The 17244-nt window shown below is 47.2% G+C and overlaps 2 protein-coding genes across 9 annotated transcripts; both read right to left on the bottom strand.

Moving 5' to 3' along the window:
• Positions 1-3629: 3629 nt before the first annotated feature.
• Positions 3630-10802, bottom strand: LOC104318912 (serine/arginine-rich splicing factor 7-like). 2 transcript variants are annotated; one of them, XM_069805263.1, is made up of 9 exons: positions 10652-10802; positions 10043-10223; positions 9720-9896; positions 8719-8793; positions 8492-8593; positions 7948-8001; positions 5492-5536; positions 4784-4819; positions 3630-3941 (listed from the first exon to the last, which is right to left on the bottom strand). In XM_069805263.1, exons 1-9 carry the CDS (start codon positions 10671-10673, stop codon positions 3917-3919), a joined length of 717 nt encoding a protein of 238 aa, XP_069661364.1. In that variant the 5' UTR covers positions 10674-10802; the 3' UTR covers positions 3630-3916. The 2 variants fall into 2 exon arrangements, with proteins under 2 accessions (XP_069661364.1, XP_069661365.1); XM_069805264.1 differs by lacking the exon at positions 5492-5536.
• Positions 10803-11608: 806 nt separating this feature from the next.
• Positions 11609-16259, bottom strand: GEMIN6 (gem nuclear organelle associated protein 6). Of its 7 annotated transcripts, none has more exons than XM_069805269.1 (3): positions 16242-16259; positions 15058-15203; positions 11609-12826 (listed from the first exon to the last, which is right to left on the bottom strand). In XM_069805269.1, the coding sequence occupies exons 2-3, from the start codon at positions 15183-15185 to the stop codon at positions 12451-12453; spliced, it is 504 nt and encodes a 167-aa protein (XP_069661370.1). In that variant the 5' UTR covers positions 15186-15203; positions 16242-16259; the 3' UTR covers positions 11609-12450. The 7 variants fall into 7 exon arrangements, with proteins under 7 accessions (XP_069661370.1, XP_069661368.1, XP_069661367.1 ...); XM_069805267.1 differs by having other exon boundaries at positions 15058-15190; positions 16138-16251; XM_069805266.1 differs by having other exon boundaries at positions 16138-16245.
• Between the last annotated feature and the right edge of the window lie 985 nt (positions 16260-17244).

The raw sequence follows: 17244 nt of genomic DNA, 5'->3' as shown, positions 1-17244 counted from the left end.
TGATTCATGTCAGAGGGTTCTGAAATGGATTTAGAGAGCATCCTCTGGCAAGGAGACTGTACCGGATCAGTTGGGAGTAAGGTGTTGGATCAGTGCAGCTGTTCTGGTTACAGTGTAAAACTGCAGGAGAGTGTGGACGTTTCCCCTGAAAGCTAGGCTTTTCTGGCCCTCCCCTGCACTATGAAAAAGTAAAACAGATAAGACTGCTGTAGTGCATTAAAAATGGATCCTTCGTCCAGCCACCCTGCACAGCTGGCAGAAAGCCCCACTTTGGCTGAAAGTTTACAAAACTCCTGCTCTGGGGAGTGGACTGCTACAGAAGAGTGTGGCAAAATGCTGCAGTAATGATGAACTATTACTTCTTCCCTTCAACATTGCTTGATTGCAGTGCTGAGCATTGCTACAGCTGAGCTGCTTGACGTACTAGCAACTGCAAATAATAGCAAAAGTGCCTTAAGTGAAATAACTTTGCTGTCATCTGTAACAGTAAAACCAGAGTAAACGCTGTCTCTACAACCAGCCCTGCCTAGAAATAGCCTTCAGGCTGAGGAATCATGAGCAGAGGGAGGCACATCATTTGGGGACTAGTTTGATTTTTCAAAAAACATGCTTGGATGTTTGTAGAAGCAGTTTCACAGCAAAACACCCTTGCGTGAGGAAGCAGACGGGGGTACCAAGACCAACATACCCATGCAGTAGAATGGTCTCTGCAGGCATGTTGAACTGCAGCAGGCTAAACTGTTCCCACAGCTTGGTGTTGGTCAAGAGTAACATCCTACTCCTGGAACTGTGCACCTGGACATGTGGGGGGGTGAAGAGCTGTTAAGGCCTAGGAATCCTGGGGTAGGGGTGTTAAAGCAGTGCAGAGGCAGAGAGCATGTGTTGTCAGCCGTTAGCTCTGTTTCTTTGTTAGCTACAGCGTTGCTGTGTGTGTGCCTGGCAGCCCTGCCAGTAAGGGTAGGCAAATACTGTTTCTGTTCAGGTTGGCTGTAGAGTAAAACAGGAACAGATTCCATTTTTCACCTCAGACTTCCCTTCACTTTCAAAGTGGTAGCCTCTTCAATAAACAATTTCTTGACCAGCAGACAGTGCTGTGTTTTGGACAGAAACTAGTGCCCAAGCAAGGTCTGTGTGACTCTGCCTGCAAGTACATGCTAAATTCCACCTGAGCTACCCTAAACTGAGGGCAAGGACAGCTGATGATGTAGCAGGGCATAATTAGCAGCATCCATCTGCCCTGCTGGAGGGAGGACTGGTGAAACATTCTAGTGCCTTGCCTTGGTGGTGGAGTGGGCAAGTCTGGGAAGGGAACAAGGCACAAATCAATAGCCACAATCAAAAGGTAGCAGTGGCTGCTGAACTGTGAGCACACCCCTCACATCCCACTGCCTGCGGCTGCAGGAGGTTTCTATGCAATAGTGCCCCATCCACTGCCAAAAGAGGCTAACTGCCCAGGAATTGCATAGGCACTAACCTGGCTTCACGGACTGGGCACAGTGGTTTTAACACTGGCTTCCTTCAGCAGTTGTGTTCAGCCCCTGAAACCAGTGCCACTCCATGTAACAGCTCCAGTTCCCCTTAAGAGTAAAGGCCTGAAATACTACAAAATGACTGAGGCAGAAGCCAGTTCAACCCCCAGGCACACAGCAAAGGCAGAGCTGGAACCTCGCTGCTGTGCTCCCCAGTAGCACACTGTAAGCCCTCCATGGTACAGCTGGAACTGCCTTTGAGCCAGCAGTCCCTGACACAAGGATGCGACCCACACTAAATACAGATTACAAGCACCAAACACAGCAGCAGTGCTACTTATTAAGGACCATCAGCCTCCCTGTAGCAGCTGAAGCTCCTTCTCTGACATCCTCCATGGGAGCTGCCTCCCTCCCACTGCTGACCAAAGCTTGCCCCAGTAACCCTCCTTCTCTACCCGAGCACATGGATGCAGTCCCAACCTAACCCCTTCCTTGTAATACTCTAAGGTATGGAAAGACTGAAAAAGAAAGGTATCAATCACTGGCAGAATTTTAGGCTACAGGTTTATTGCAGTCAGCTTGCTTCAGCAGTACAGAGGGAAAATAAGAAAAAGCTATACCCCCCCCCCCCCCCCCTTATAAGCACTGTCACATGGGGTAGTTTTACCATCAATGCTGTAAACTGCAGTGGGGCAGGGGGAAGAGAACCCAATAAATCCTCCCCCCCCAAGCAGTGTTTAGCTTTTGGGTCAGCCTAGTTTAATGCTGTTGCTTCCAGCTCCCTCTTCTGCAGCTTATAACGGACTAGGGTTGTAACAAAATATTAATTGCAGCAGCATCAGCAAGGAAAGTCACTTACTTATTCTACTAAGCACCAATGCACTAAAATGTACAAAAATGGGGAAGAGAGAAGAGACAAGGGATGAGACAAACGTGCTGTAGTACACAGGATGAGTCTGTGAAATTATGTATAGGGGCTCATTATCATTCTTTTAATACCTGGACATCTTGTAAAGCAACAATGACCAACGTTCCTCTGAAAACCTGGGGTTGGGTGCCCATGCGCAGCTGCAGTGCTCTACTCTAACAGTAGAGTACCAACCCACTGCTGACAAATTGGAAGCCCCAAGAGAATTATTGTTCCTCGCTAGCCTGTAAGACACAGGAATATAGGCCAGAACATACTGTAAGGAAGACTGCTAAGTCAAAAATCATCTAGCACTCTGATTTCCTTACTAGTCTGATAATAGCCATCATCAGCTGCAAAGACAAATCAAACTGGCAAAGACCTTGCACTCGTTTATCATACTTAGACTAAATCCTTCAGCTATCAGCAGTGGGACCATCTGTATACAGGCAGCTGTAGTCCAGTTTCCCAAAGCAACAACTGAATGGGACACAGGAAGTCCCTTGGCTACACTTTGCTGCTGAAGAAGATGTGACCAGGCAGTTCAGGGCAGACAGGTGTAACTGAGGGGTGGATTCCCCAAATGTACTGCTATTTAAACATGACCTGCAGGTTCTGGTTGTGACCTTCAATTTCTAAGAAAAGCCTTCATTTCCTAAAAAGAGTATCTAAATCTATCTATCATCTTCTGCACCAGAACAGCCAATTTATCTTAAGTATGCAAGGAAGTAGTACTATTTGGACAACCAGGACATAAAACAAGACTTCTAAAAATATTTACTTCAATAGTTTACATTCCAGAAGTATTCCAAATACCTTCAAGTCCTTTAATCAACAGGACAGGGAGACCAGCATTCACACATTCCTTGGTTTTTCCATCTGTTAATGCCCTTTGTAGACATTTTTCTAAGTCAGTCAGTCAAATCATCAAGTGTACAAGCACCTCCAGACAGGTTTTCAGCTTCACTGAGCTTTGAGGAGGTGCAAATAAAACCACAAGGTACAGATCACCAGAACATTCAAGACCGAACAGTGAGAAAGAACGACAGCTGGTACTGGCAACTCCCATCTGCACGTGTAGGAAGAAGTCCTGCCACAGGCACACGCCTGCAGGACAGCCCTCGACTGGCTGCTGCACTACGCTCAATTCACAAGTGCCTGCAACAGCCTGCCACCTGCTTTTCACCACAGTGGCACATGACCTGCTTCAGCTACCCAAATGTTAACAGAAACAGCAGGGTTATCACAAAATATTTCTTCATTAGAAATGCACAGTTTATTTCAATGCGCCAATAAAAAAAGCCCAACATTTCCAGATCACAGAACGTTAACACAACAAAAGAGTTTTGCATTAGTCTACTAATAAGACTCTTAAAAGATTCAGATTCATGCCAATTGTTAGTCAATAGAAACAGCCTTCTAGGCCTAAGCCCTTACATTTATAAAGACACCACAAAATCCCTTATAATAATGTAAACAAAATAAATTTTCTTCTTAAACTTTTTAAATTTGAATCCATTCTTTCAGGACTTGCACTCCTTCAAGGGCTTCCTGATGGTGAGTGACTGAAAGGGAAAGAAAAAGATTTAGACCAACTCCTACAGCAAAAACAACAGAAACTGTGCCTGCTACCCCAGGTTTCCTCTGCTCAGGAGCCCTCCCCCCCACCTCATAATGCCTCTCCCCATGCTGTTTTCATTTCCAGTTCATGAATAATGAGAAAAGTGCTATATTTTACACCTTTAGTAACGACTGCTTTAAGCTTGAAAAGGGCAGGCAAAATAAGAGACATCAGCTGCGACAGCTAGATGAGACATCAGACCTGCTCAGAAAGCACCTTGGAGCCTGTGCTCCAGCTGTGCAGAGGAATTCTTACCCTGCCATAACCTACGCAGTTCCAGTATAGTACCTTATGGCTAGCCCTGTCTCAGACTAGGTAAATTCCAGCACGTACTTCTCTGGTTACGTGGGAAAACTTGCTTCTTACTTCACAGTGCACAGCAAAACTTGGCGGCTGTGCAACTGAGTGAGAGCCAGCTGTCAGGAGCCACCAGCAGGAATTTAATCCTACCACGTACTCAAGGTTTGCTCCACACCTTACATTACCCACTTCTTCCCAGATTCTCAATTCCTCAGGGTCCTCAGGATAGTTGATTCTCATTTGCCCACATTTTCTGTTGTCCTTTAAAATTTAATTTAAGTAGGTTACCTTAGAGTTATTACCATGAAGTTCTGACTACCAGCTGTAGGAAGTGCCCATAACAATTCATCTTTTCACAGTTCACAAATTAAGACAAGTAAAAAACTTTAAGCTTTTATCCTTGCACAAGTTAACTTCTATAGCAACCAATCCAGATACTAGTTCTATGTAACTGTATGGAACGCTCCAGTTTTAAGATATTCCTACCTTCTCTTTGGAGATGGTGATCTGGACTTTGAGCGACTGTTGAAAAAAAACAAAACAAACAAAACAAAACAAAACAATCAATGTTGTAAACTTGTATACACTCAGTAACCACTTTTGACCATTTAAAAACAGTAGTAATAGTTTGATGTTCTTAAATAAACTCAAAGGCACCACCCTTAATGCTGCTGATAACAAGTATACCAAATTACTTTAAGCAAGAAGCTGCAGTTGAGAAGAACTGCTGAAAGCCAGAGCCCTCAGGAAAAGAGCAACACACAGCTTCAAAGCAGCTCTAAAATGATCACAGTAATCCTGCAAAGCAGGAGCAGTGAATCGAGTAGAGTCAAGTCAGGAAGACTGAGAACTACAGACAGTTGAGAACAGAGGTAGGGAAAGATACACCCCAAATCCTGTAAAAAAATATTTTTCGTTACAATCATGGGTTAAACAAAAACTGGTATCCACAACCCTTCTGGAAGAATTGCCTACTGTCCCACAAAAACCAGCTATTAAAAAAATACATAAAAATAATGTATGAAAGTATTTAAAAATCAGCTGTTAAAAAAACAACAAAAACCCCAAACTCTTCCACGTGCAACACAAATACTGGTCCATGCAGAGATTTCAAATTATGACCAAAAAACCTACACCCCCACCCCCCCCACCCCCAAAAAACCAACTGAGTGCTACTTGTATTTATACGCTCACCTTTTAGCAGGTAAGCCAGATTTAGATCTACCATGGGACCCAGACCTACAACAGGAGAAAAATAAAGCTCAGCAAAGCAGCCAGTGGCACGCACATACAATGAAAGTTAGCTAAACCAGCAACAGCAAATTCATACTACACAGCATCACAAACCAGAGAGGAAGGCTCTGGTGTCTGGTGCTGCAGCCTTTTCCTGTGACATTTCAGGAGAATCCTTTAGCTCTTATTCCAGAGACCTCACTTATCAGAACACAAGAGTACAAGCACCAGAAGCTCCCCAGCAAAGCTTCAGCTACTACCTTCACAAAACCAAAGACCTTGTACCAGGCTCCCAGACTTTCTCCCTGCCTGCAAGCGTCCCTTCCATAAAGGGAAGAATAGTTTCAAGTGTCATCTTAGAACATCTTTTAATAGCACTTTAAGAGCCTGGAATCAGCCACAGGTAAGTATGTGTGCCGAAGAGCTGATGCATTCTTCAGATCAAGTTCCCAGTACCACTTTTATTCAAGTATAATATAGCTCTTTCATCAGTTACCCAATGAAAACAGCATTTCAGTTTTCAGTATCTCGTTACTAATGTGCAAACTATTCCCAGCTCGTCCCAGTGTCATCTACTCAAACAGTGAGACTTTCCTCCCATGTTTATCATGTCACTTTACCAACTCAAGTATTTGCTGTTACTTAGAAAATATTTGTCCTCCTTGAGTGTGGAATTCAGGCATGTGGTATTACTGAACATCAGAAAGCCCAGTATTTCAGATAGTCAGTTGTTTAATAAGACTTGGCCAAAACCGTAAGAAACTTTTATTCTATTTCTGCTCAGTTTTTAAAGGCCAATCAAGATTCACCTTTACCCGGCCTATTAACTTATAGAAATACTACGTGGACACTGCTGGCACAACTTAAGCACAGAGTTCGGTGCCACTGCTTTGAAACCTGCCTCGTCACTATGCTGAGCCATCCTCTGTCACAGTTCCTAACACTATAACCAGTAATTTTGTTACTGCATCATCACAGTTACACAGAATGGAGTGTTACACAGAATGGAGTTGCTCACTACCCCGAACTTGTTTTTCGTAGCATGAGCATGACTTTTTCCTTTGGTAAGAAATAGAGTAAGGCAGCATGCAAGAGCATCATCTTACTACAAGAACTGCTGGCAAATCCTCCTTCCGAGAGGCACAGCAACAAAGCAAGACTGCAAATAAAAAGCTCCAGAAGCAGCACCGGTTACGTACTAGTGTTTTGCTGTATTAGCAGAGGCTGGAGTTTTCACAGTGCTTCCGTAACTCCAGTCCTGAACTACCACTTCTCACCACTGCAATTGCAGACCTATGCAAAGCCAGCATTCCTCAGAAATTTCAGTGCAAGTATCAAGTCTTTCATACAGGAGCATGACTGTCTCAGAACTAGAAGTCACCAAGCAACATCATCAATATCCAGACTCTTGACAGTAGCAGCATGCAATTTGAGCCTGGCTAGTCATCTCCTGCATTACAGACTTGTACAAGTGGTAAATCAGGACAGCTCTAGTAATAATAACAATCATCATCGCCTTGAAGGCTCAATGTGCAAGTCCTAAAGTAGCAGGCAGACCCCGAAAAAACATTTCTCTTCCCCCGTTCTAATGCAAAACAAAAGACAGCTTCTTCCAACTTACCAGCTCTCATGTCCATCACATTTTTATCCTACTCTTTCATCCTCCATCCAACTAAGATGTATCACAAAGGACAGAGGAAAATAATGCAAGAACGTGTATTCTATACCCATTTTCTTCAACTTCCATTTCAGCATGGAAAACATCCAGATCCACAAAACCAGGGCTCTACATGTCAGAGCAGTCCTTCAAAATGCCCTGTGGCATTAGGACTCATGGTCCTGTTCATTCAGCCCTCCAAAACTCTGGACTGAAGCGTCCTACCCCATATAAGGTAGTGCTTAGCACTACAGCAATTTAATTTGATCTAACTCTCAGAACTGGAACTGACAAAGCTGAAAAGCCATAAGCAAGAGTTCAGTCAATAGCAGCAACCTTCTCATCACTTCCCCACCCCCAGCATTTGGGATTTAGAAAAAAACAGGCCAAGAAAAACCTAAGCAGCATTTCCTGCAGGACACAAGGTCAAGCATTCTCTACATGCATAGGCATTAACTAGTTCTCAGAACTTCTCTCCACAGACCTTAAATCATATATATGCTTTGTTTATGGCTACATATACATAGACTATATATAGCAGCCACCCACCAAAACAAACTCATGTTTATCACAAGAAATCAACCACTACTTTAGTCTGTGAAAAGGCATAAATTATTAACCTTAAGTGTGAATACTGCTATGCTGCACAACCTTCTAACCCCTTCCAGCCAAACTCCCCTGGGGAAGAAAAAAAAAAAAAAAACCAAACCCAAAACCACCCCAAAACCATTACTGGTTTGAATTTAAACAAGTATCTTACCTGCTTCGAGGCCATACAACAGACCGGGACCTTGAGCGTGATCTGGACCTAGATCTAGAAAAAATAAAAAAAGCAGTGAAAGCTCAACTACTACTACATGGTTCACACAGCTGAGATAGTATTCTTTGACTTTTATGATACTGACCTCAGAGAATTTTGTTGGAACCATAGGTTTTGCAAAAATAACTTTTATTATTAGAAAGCTGTAGTACTTTTGGCCAGTACTACCATCCCCACAATAAATCCCACCACACTCGTCGACTAAGCACAATTACTCCCTGTATCCTTGAGGCTGAAGTAGGAAACCTTAACCATAGATCAAGGCTGTAACTTCACAAGAGTATAAAAAAAAAGCTCAGAACCAGCAGTTCCAAAATTATATGCTTAAATTTTTAACTTCAAAGAAACTGTTCAGATTCGCTCTCGGGGATGTACACTATGAAGGTTCCTGAAAACACACGGACTGCTAAATACGAACTTAAATGTTAACTCCAACAGTTACATTCCCTTCAACAATGTTGTGGGCTTAAGAGAAAATACATACCTTGATCTCCTTAAAGAACCAGATCGAGATCTGCGGGGTGAAAATGATCTATACCTACGAGGAGAGATTGATCTGGACCTGCGGTAGGAAGCTGACCTTGATCTACAAAACAAAGGGAAAAAACAACCAAAATTACTGCACGGTACTTATCACTAGGACTACAGAAAAGGCTGGAGCAGAGGGAGGAGAAAGAAAAAAGAATGGAAACATAACAGTCAGAACCCTACCTCCTACCACGACTCCGACTGCGTGACCGAGAATACCTTCTTCCTCGGGACCTTGAACGGGATCTAGACCGGGACCTGGTTTTAGGTTAGAGAAAACAGGTATCAGGAAACAGCTGCAGCAATCAGTGCATGTGAGGCCCTGCTGAAGTCAAAACTGATTTCAGACAACTAAAAAGAAAAAAAAAAAAAACCAAACCAAACCAAACCAACAAAAACACACCACTAGCATCTGTCAGTTGGAAAAATCTCTGGGCCTACTTGTCTTGAGCATTTTACTACCTAGAAAAATGTTAAAAGCTGAATTACATTGCAGAATTACATTAGAATAGAAAACACTGTAATGTGTATTTAAAATAAACCTTGCAAGTTTGCAGGTCGACCCTCTTTGGCCCAAGGTCTAGCAGATCTAGACGATCTAGAAGTATCTATAGCCGATCGCTGCATCTAGGTGTTCTCTTCAATCTAACGACGATCAAACTGACAGCCCAATGAGCCAGGGTGAGGCTTGATTGACGCAAGAAGATTTTTCTAGGTGGGAATGTGGTCAATCTGGTGTTCCTCTTTCTAAACCGGAGGGGGGCCCCAATTGAAAGCCAAATTTACTGTTACGGCGATCACCGTCTCAAATTTTCTGCCCTTAAAGAATAAGGTGAAGCTACGTGTAGATGGCTCGAGGGGATCTGGCCTCTTATGCTGATCACCTCAAGGTCTAGGAGGATCTTAAGTGTCGGATTTGCAAGGCGCCTCAGCATGAAATCTTAAGGCTCGTGACATTCTGAATCAAGGCGACTGACTCAAACGAAGAAACCTGAAAGGTTTTGACCAGGTTGATTATTAAGATATTAACATTTTATATGTATCAGCAAAAAAAAATTGTGATATAAACCTGTTGACTTACAACATTAAGAGTTAAAACTGGCGTAACATTCTGTTCTTTGCTAACAAGAGCTACACAAAAGTGAACTGGCGAAGCAACCCAGCCACCCTGGCCCCACACGTACCTGCTCCTCCTTCGGCGACTATAGCGGTGACAATCATAAGCATAGTGGCCTTTCTCACCACACTCGTAGCATCTGTCATTAGGGTCAAAGGGGCGCCGCGCAGGAGGCCTGTCGTAACGGGAGCGACGAGGCATCCCCGTTGACACTTCCACTCTAACCCTGGAGCCACATATTATCCTGCAACACATGGTATGTATTAATCACAGGAATTCTTTTCTCTCCTGTGCTCGTTACACACAGAATGGGTATCGATGATCGGTGTGGGCCGCAGAGGTCAGAAACTGCAGCCCGAGCAGTCAAGGAGATTTTAGGCATGCACATACTTCCCATCGAGGCCGAGCACAGCGTCTTCAGCATCCCTCGGGTCTTCGAACTCCACGAAGGCAAACCCCGGCGGGTTCCTGGCGATCCACACGGTTCTCAGGGGCCCGTAGTAGCTGAAGGCTCTCTCCAGCTCGCCTTTGCCCGCGCCCGTGCCCAGGTTCCCCACGTACACCTTGGTCTCTGCCGGGACGGACGCCGTGTCAGCGCCGAAGCCCGGCCCCGCACGGCGGCCGCAGCGCGCACGCGTGACGCTGGACACGAGGCCGCGCGCTCGGCCGCCGCCGCCCCTCCCCCCGCCGCCCGCAGGCGCCGCCATCTTTGAGACCGCCTCCATTTTGGTGCGCTCCCGCCGGCGCCGCGCCTTCCCTCCCCCCCCGGCCCGCACCAGGGCCCACTCTTCGTCCGCCCCGCGGCCCCAGCGGCCTCGCCGCGGCGGCCTACTCCCAGCGCCGCCCCCCGCAGCCCCTCGGCGCCATCTTCTCTCACGCCCGCCCTCCCGAAGCGACCGCCGCCTTCTCCCACCCTCGGCGCGGCGCGAACCGCGCCGCCCCCCACCACGGCAGCCCCCTACCCGCTCCGCACCGCCCCCCTCTCCCGTTCCCCCTTACCGTAACGCCCGTAGCGCGACATCTTCCCGGTTGCAGGCTGAGCCCCGCGCGCGACCCTTCCACAGAGGGAGCCGCCGCTGCGACTGGCCGCGCCCCGACGGCCGCACCGGGCGGGGGGCTGGGCGGGGCTCCGGTCGCTTAGCAACGCGGGGCGGGGCGAGACGATCGCGCTCCTCGGGTGCGGGCAGGTCTCGCGAGAACGGCGGCGGGCCGGCCGCGCCTGCGCACCGCGGAGCTGGGCGAAGGTGGGAGCGGCTGGGGTCCGGCCGCGGCTCCCCTCAGCGGCTGCCCTCAGCGGCTGCCGACGGGGACGCGCCCTTCCCGAGTGGTTTCCACCGGGGCGGCTGGTCACGCCTGCCGCGCAGGCCCCGCGTCCGTGGTGGCCGTAGCTACGTGCCGCCCCCGGGGCTCATGTCGTCAGCGAGGCTCCTCACGAGCCCGGACAGCTGCGGCTCGCCCGCAGCCAGCCCCGCCTGAGAGCGCCTGCCCATAGTGCGCCTGCCTGTGAGGAAGGCCCAGCGGTGGAAAGAGGGAGCAGGGGAGACGAGAACCACTTGTTCTAGTCATCATCCCCCACGGGAGACCAGTCACTCAGCCTCTGGCCCTGCTGAGACTGGAGGTGAAGGAGCGCCCCAGGCTCCTTATTCCCCGGTGAGGAGGGAGAAGGCGTTACCTTCCCTCTAAGGAGGCATGCTCAGGTTATTCTGAAATGTCTTGAGTGGAGTTTGACCTGACGCTACCTCTCACCAAATACCTCCCAGCTAGCCTCAGGTGCCCCAGAGCTCAGGCACCTGTCGATCCCCTCATCCAGAGAGGCAGCTGAAGTGTTTGTGCGTTGGCATCACCAACCTTTTCAGGGAGACACACACAGGAGCGTATGTGCAGTAGACAATTTTTAAGAGAAACCAGCATGAACCTGGCCCATCCAAAGTAATTTTAAATAAACCACAGCAGGAATGAGGAGGACCTTTTTATTAACAAGGGTTAAACAGACTCTTCAAATGCATTTGAGCAGACCACCATGTGTTTTGGTGCTTTCATAAGACAGAACAAATCTACACTAAGAGAGAAATGAGGGGTCTAAAGGCTCCTGACCGGATTAATAATCTTGGGAATAATCACATAATGATTCTTGCACTGCGTGTTGCCATAAACTAGAAACAAAGCATTAAGAAACACAAACTTACTGAACTGCAAGAAATTATCTTTCTAAGGAACAAGGGTCTGCCAACCACTGCTGCTCTAAAATAACAAATATAGACAGGAAATGTTTTTAAAACCTGGGGGAAAAAAAAAAGCAAAAAAAAAAAAAAAAGCTTTCTCAACAGATTTTTCACCTGGTTTGGGAAGTCCAAGTGTCACAATCCTCTTTCTGAAAAAAAAAAAAAAAAACAAAAAAACTGGGAAGCAGTTCAAACATGCCTACACCACTAGATAATTAATTTTGAAGGCAGAGGAAAACACAGTTTAAATCTATCATATATCATCTTTCGCAATACCGTTACAGAAAATACTTATTTAACTGATGTATCAGCTTAATACTGATACAGTAAACAGACATATCAGTTTAATACATCATCATTATTCAATGGCTTGCTTTTAATAAAGTAGTGCATGGAAAACGCTTCGTGCTTTCAGTTTATACTGCTTGTTTTATCCTTTTCTTAACGTATAAAAAATCAGACAAAAGGACCTAAACCCAGCATTTTTTGCAAATAGTGAATATTGATACCCAGGACAGTTCCTAAAATAGGGTGGGTAGACCCATTTCTAAAGACAACTGCTTTAAACAGCAGACATCACCCTTGTTTTTCAAGATAGCCCTGTATCAAGCCTTGAACCCGAGAAAGAATAATCTCATTGGAGCTGCTGCACTCTTCTGGGCCGTATGGTGGGTCAATAGTTAATACCCCCGCCACACATAGCGTTCTTCCCGATTCACCTTGCTCTGTTACAGGGATGTGGTTTGTTTCTAGCCAAGTCTTCAAGTTGTTCTTCCTCTTTTCAAGTTCCTCTGGGCTGTAGGCTTTGCTTTCTTCAGGTGCAAATATGCAGGAAAGCCGTTGCTTCATTTCATCGTCCCCTTCTTTCAGTATTTCAACCTCCTGGACAGCATGGCCCAAGACAATGGATATGGACACTTTTTCATTCTCCAGGAATGTTGCAAGGACAATACTGCCAAGGAAAGAAGTATGTATGAGTCACTGTACTTAACTGAAGACTGAGAAATGCAGGCCAAGATTCTTGGAGATGAGTGCTCATTAGCATCACCGTAACCCAGGTATTTAGGCAATATGGAGTACCCAGCATTTTTCTTGAAAAGCATGCTGCTATACCCTTAAAATACTGAAAATGCGGGGCTTTGCAGGTAACTTCTAGCCTTGAATTTGAAACTACTCTAGATACTATCAAGCAGAACGTTACTTTAAAAAAAGCAAAGTGTACATTAAAATCAGGACTGGGAATCTAAGTATTTTTGTGCAGCATTCCCAGCCTTGCTGAAGAACCTTAAATCTTCCAACATTCAAAAAGAACAATACCTTCATACATTCAGCACTTTGAATGCTGAAGGCAATGGTGGCAGCTGACAACAGCAGAACCTTTTAATGATGAATTATTAATACTTAGTTATTGATCATTACTAAAAGAATTATTTTAATGAGTGTTGCTAGTTTCTTAACTGAAAACTATAGCTTGATGTGCTGGGTTTGGCTAGGGTAGAATTAATTTTCTTCACCCTAGCTGGTATGGGGCTGTGTTTTGGATTTGTGCTGGAAACAGTGTTGATAACCTGGGGATGTTTTCGTCCCTGCTGAGCAGTGCTTACCCAGAGCCAAGGGCTGTTCTGCTCCTCACCCCACCCCACCAGCGAGCAGGCTGGGGGGGCACAAGGAGTTGGAGGGGACACAGCCGGGACAGCTGACCCCGACTGGCCAAAGGGATATCCCAGACCATAGGACGTCATGCTCTGTAATATAGAGCTGGGGGAAGAAGAAGGAGGCGAGGGGATATTTGGAGCGATGGCATTTGTCTTCCCAAGTCACCGTTACATGTGATGGAGCCCTGCTTTCCTGCAGATGGCTGAACACCTGCCTGCCCATGGGAAGTGGTGAATGAATTCCTTGCTTTGCTTGTGTGCGCAGCTTTTGCTTTACCTATTAAACTGTCTTTATCTCAGCCCACGAGTTTTCTCACTTTCATTCTTCTGATTCTCTTCCCCATCCCACCAGGGGGGAGTGAGCGAGTGGCTGTGTGGGGCTTAGTTGCTGGCTGGGGTTAAACCACAACACTTGACTATTACAATGGGAACACACCGCAGCAGGTTCTGGCTCATGTTATAGCAGCCTGGTCTTTTCCCAAGGGCACTTACATCCCAGAAGTCCTAAAATACAGGTAGGAAGGCAGCTTGTTGCCAGGATCTCTTCCCTATATGTCAACAAAGAGCATCTTCCCTCTTGTGGGAAGCAAAATTCCAGAATTTGATGCCAGCATTTTGCTAATCTACTGTTGCCACCATTAGTGGAAATAATGACTTTTTGGGAAATGTGCAATGAAATGTGCCTTGATGTTAGCCTGGGCCATCCCCAGAATCACTCACAGCTGTGCACACCTTTCCTACCAAAACAATAAGCAACTCCAAGAGAAGACAGAGTATCAGAGCTACTCCAGAGTTGAAGCAACAACCAATTCTTCTGAAACACATCAGAAGCTGGATGTTTTAGCTTCTAGCCTCCATCTTGTGCTCACAACCAAAAAGGTATGAAAAAGCTCTGGCAGCAAGGAGCCAAATTTCTGCCTATTCCCTGGTGCATTCTGCCTTTCAAACCCTGTTTTCAAGTTACTCACTTGAGATACTAGAGACCTGTCTTTCTGGACAATGACATCTGACTTTCTGTCCAATGCCCTTGCTGATTTTCCCTGCTTCTTCTCCAAAGCAGCCACTACACCCGCACGGGTGTCTAGCTGTAGGGGAAAGCAGGGCATCGATGCAAGAACTCTGGACAGAGGATAAGGATTTCAACACCTAAAGCATTAAAAACATTCCTGCATCCCTGCTCTCTTTGTGAGGCAGGTCTTGGTATATTATTAAAAATAGTCCTAAACGCATGGATATCATTTAAAGTACTAACCTCAGGTCCACAATAAAGTTAGCGTGAATCCACATGTTACCTATTCCCCAAATTTATCAGTCCTTTGAATGAGATTAAAGTGGGTTTAGGTGAACTGACCTCATCAGCTACAATATTACTTTCTCTTAGGCCTTGCCATTTAAAAAAACAGGACATGGAGCTCCAACATGCAGTTTTTGCTCCAAATAAGTTTGCTTCAGTCTTGTCATCTTTTATCTTCTGAAAAACTTGTTTTCTCTTATCCTTACAGAAGCAAAAGCTTTGTTTGGTACTTACCTGGCAGAAACTGGATCGACTGTTAAGACCCATCCTTCATACTCATGTTTCTCAATTGCAGCAACTTTCACCATTTTGTTCACGTACGTTTCCCAGTCTAGAGGGCTCTTCCTCTGCCAGTCATTCATATTGCCTACGTCCAGAACCTAGAAAACAGCCAGGGTGATTAGTAGAAGCAATGAATCCTTTTGCTTTGCCCTTCACATCAGAACTGAGTTTGCCTCCAGGTAAAGATCTTCCATCTGTCTTAAACACAATTTGCTTTTTATAAAAGCAAACATTCACACAAGTGGTTTGCATATTGCTGCAGCTCTGTAATTTCCCACTCAGTTCGCGTGTTTTTCGGGGCACACGGCACAGCCTCAAACATCACTCTTCTGCTAACTTAACACTTCCCCGTTGCATTAAACATTCCATTTATTGCTCTGCCCTCTTACAAAACCTTCGGGACGCCTGTCCCTCGAGGACAGAAGTTTACCGGCTTTGCTCTGCGTACCGGCACATCCCCCGTGCCCAAGCCCTTCCACCGCCTGCGGAGAAGCGGCGTCCGCCCGCATCCCGGCTCTATCCTCACCCCCGACGGCAGGGCGAGCACCAAGTGCCGTTACCCTCCTCACCCCGCACCAGTTGCGCGACTGGTAAGGACGGTAAAGCCACCCCGGCCCCAGCCTGGGGCCACCCGGGCATTCGCCTCCGTCCCAGCACCCCTCGCCGGAGAGAGATGGGGGCAGCGCAGGGCGGGAGGCCGAAGGGCCGGAGGAAGCTCGCTCCCTCCCTCGCTCCCTCCCGGCTCCCTGGCGCTGCCACCCCCCTCGGCGCCTGCCCGCTGCCGGCGGAGGCAGCGGGCGGCGGGACGGGCAGCGCCGGCAGCCAGACGGAGCCTGCCGGGAGAGCAGCCGGGCGCCGCGGGGGCAGGGGAGCACCCCGGGTCCCCCCCCGCCCCGGCCCCGCACCCGCATCCCCGCTCGCCGGCCGCCCGGTTCCCGGCCCTGCCGAGGGCGCCTGGGAGCGGGAACTGGGCCCGGCCCCGGCGGGACCGCCGCTTCCCGCCGCCGCCGCGCACGCCCCCGCCACCCACACCGTGGAGCACGGCGGCCGAGGCTGCCGAGGCCGGGAAGCGCTCAGAGCCGGAGCGCTCCGTGACCGCGGGTGCGCACGTCCCTCAGGTGCAGGGCCGTACCCACGAGGGCCGCTGCCAAACGGGGAGGCGGGGCCCGCAGCGCTTACACCCGCCCGGCGTTCGGGGTCCGGCCCCGCTTCACCCGGCCCGCCCGGGTTCTGGGGCCGCTAACCCCAAAATGGCGGCTGGAGCCCCTTCGAGCCATCCGCGTGCTGATGTAAAGAAACTAACGCAATAGTTTGATTAACTGTTAAGTAGGTATTCTTTACTGCAGCGCTGGATGCACGGGGGATCGCTCCACCTGTCGTGCACACCGTCGGGCCTAACTGTGCAGGTTAAGTGCATGTTCTACATACGCATTCACTAGATTGCCGAGAAATGTTATAAATATTCATTAGTTTTCCGGGGAGCTATTAGCATATGCAAATGACCTTTACGCAGGCGTATTGAAGGTCTCTGGTGGTCTTCCATAGCCTTCCTCACTTGTTCACTACTTGACCCTCCTCAGGTGATTCTGCGCAGCATGGTCCTTTACATGTTTTGATACATCAATGCTTGTCAGTGCTCTTATTATCTAAGTTTTCATTAGTGATGTAAAAACCATATGGCTAGTTTAAGCTAAATTATCTACAAGGACAAGAACAAAGGCAGGAGTTCTTATCTTTTCCGGCCCTATCTATTCAAGCAAGGCCTCTGCTTGTGCCTTCTCAACAAGATCGTAAATTCATCAAACATTTAATTAAGTTCTGTGATTGCTCATGGCTCCTTCTTGCTCATCACTCCCAAGTACCAGTCTCTGACAGGCTTAATCCTTGGCAAACACCAGTCCTTGGTATGTAAAGTTACAGAGAGATAATCATTAAGCAATAAGCAGTTCGTTCAGTATATCAGTGCGTAAGTAGGTAGAGATGGGCGCTGTGTGTACCTGCTCTGTAAAAATAAGGTATTTTTGCTCCCAGGCTTTGAGATGTCTTCACAAGCTTTCCTGTGCTGCTGTGAAGGTGAAAAAACTTGATTTCTGCCCTCCCCAGATCCAAAAGCTGCTCTATTTTAACACTATTAATGAA

This window comes from Haliaeetus albicilla, chromosome 17 (assembly GCF_947461875.1).
Source record: "Haliaeetus albicilla chromosome 17, bHalAlb1.1, whole genome shotgun sequence".
Lineage (NCBI taxonomy): Eukaryota > Metazoa > Chordata > Aves > Accipitriformes > Accipitridae > Haliaeetus > Haliaeetus albicilla.
Note: the sequence above shows the minus strand (reverse complement) of the source record. Positions and strands in the feature narration are given on the sequence as shown.

Bases quoted from the DNA above. Each gene is read 5' to 3' on its own strand.
- GEMIN6 (XM_069805265.1), bottom strand. The intron at 12,827-15,057 runs GTAAGTACCAAA...TTTCCTTGGCAG, and splicing joins GTCGATCCAGTTTCTGCCAG to TATTGTCCTTGCAACATTCC.
- LOC104318912 (XM_069805263.1), bottom strand. From the start codon at position 10,673: ATGTCGCGCTACGGGCGTTACG. The intron at 5,537-7,947 runs GTAAGATACTTG...CTCCTGTTGTAG, and splicing joins GTTGTATGGCCTCGAAGCAG to GTCTGGGTCCCATGGTAGAT. The intron at 3,942-4,783 runs GTAGGAATATCT...TTTCCCTTTCAG, and splicing joins TCACCATCTCCAAAGAGAAG to TCACTCACCATCAGGAAGCC.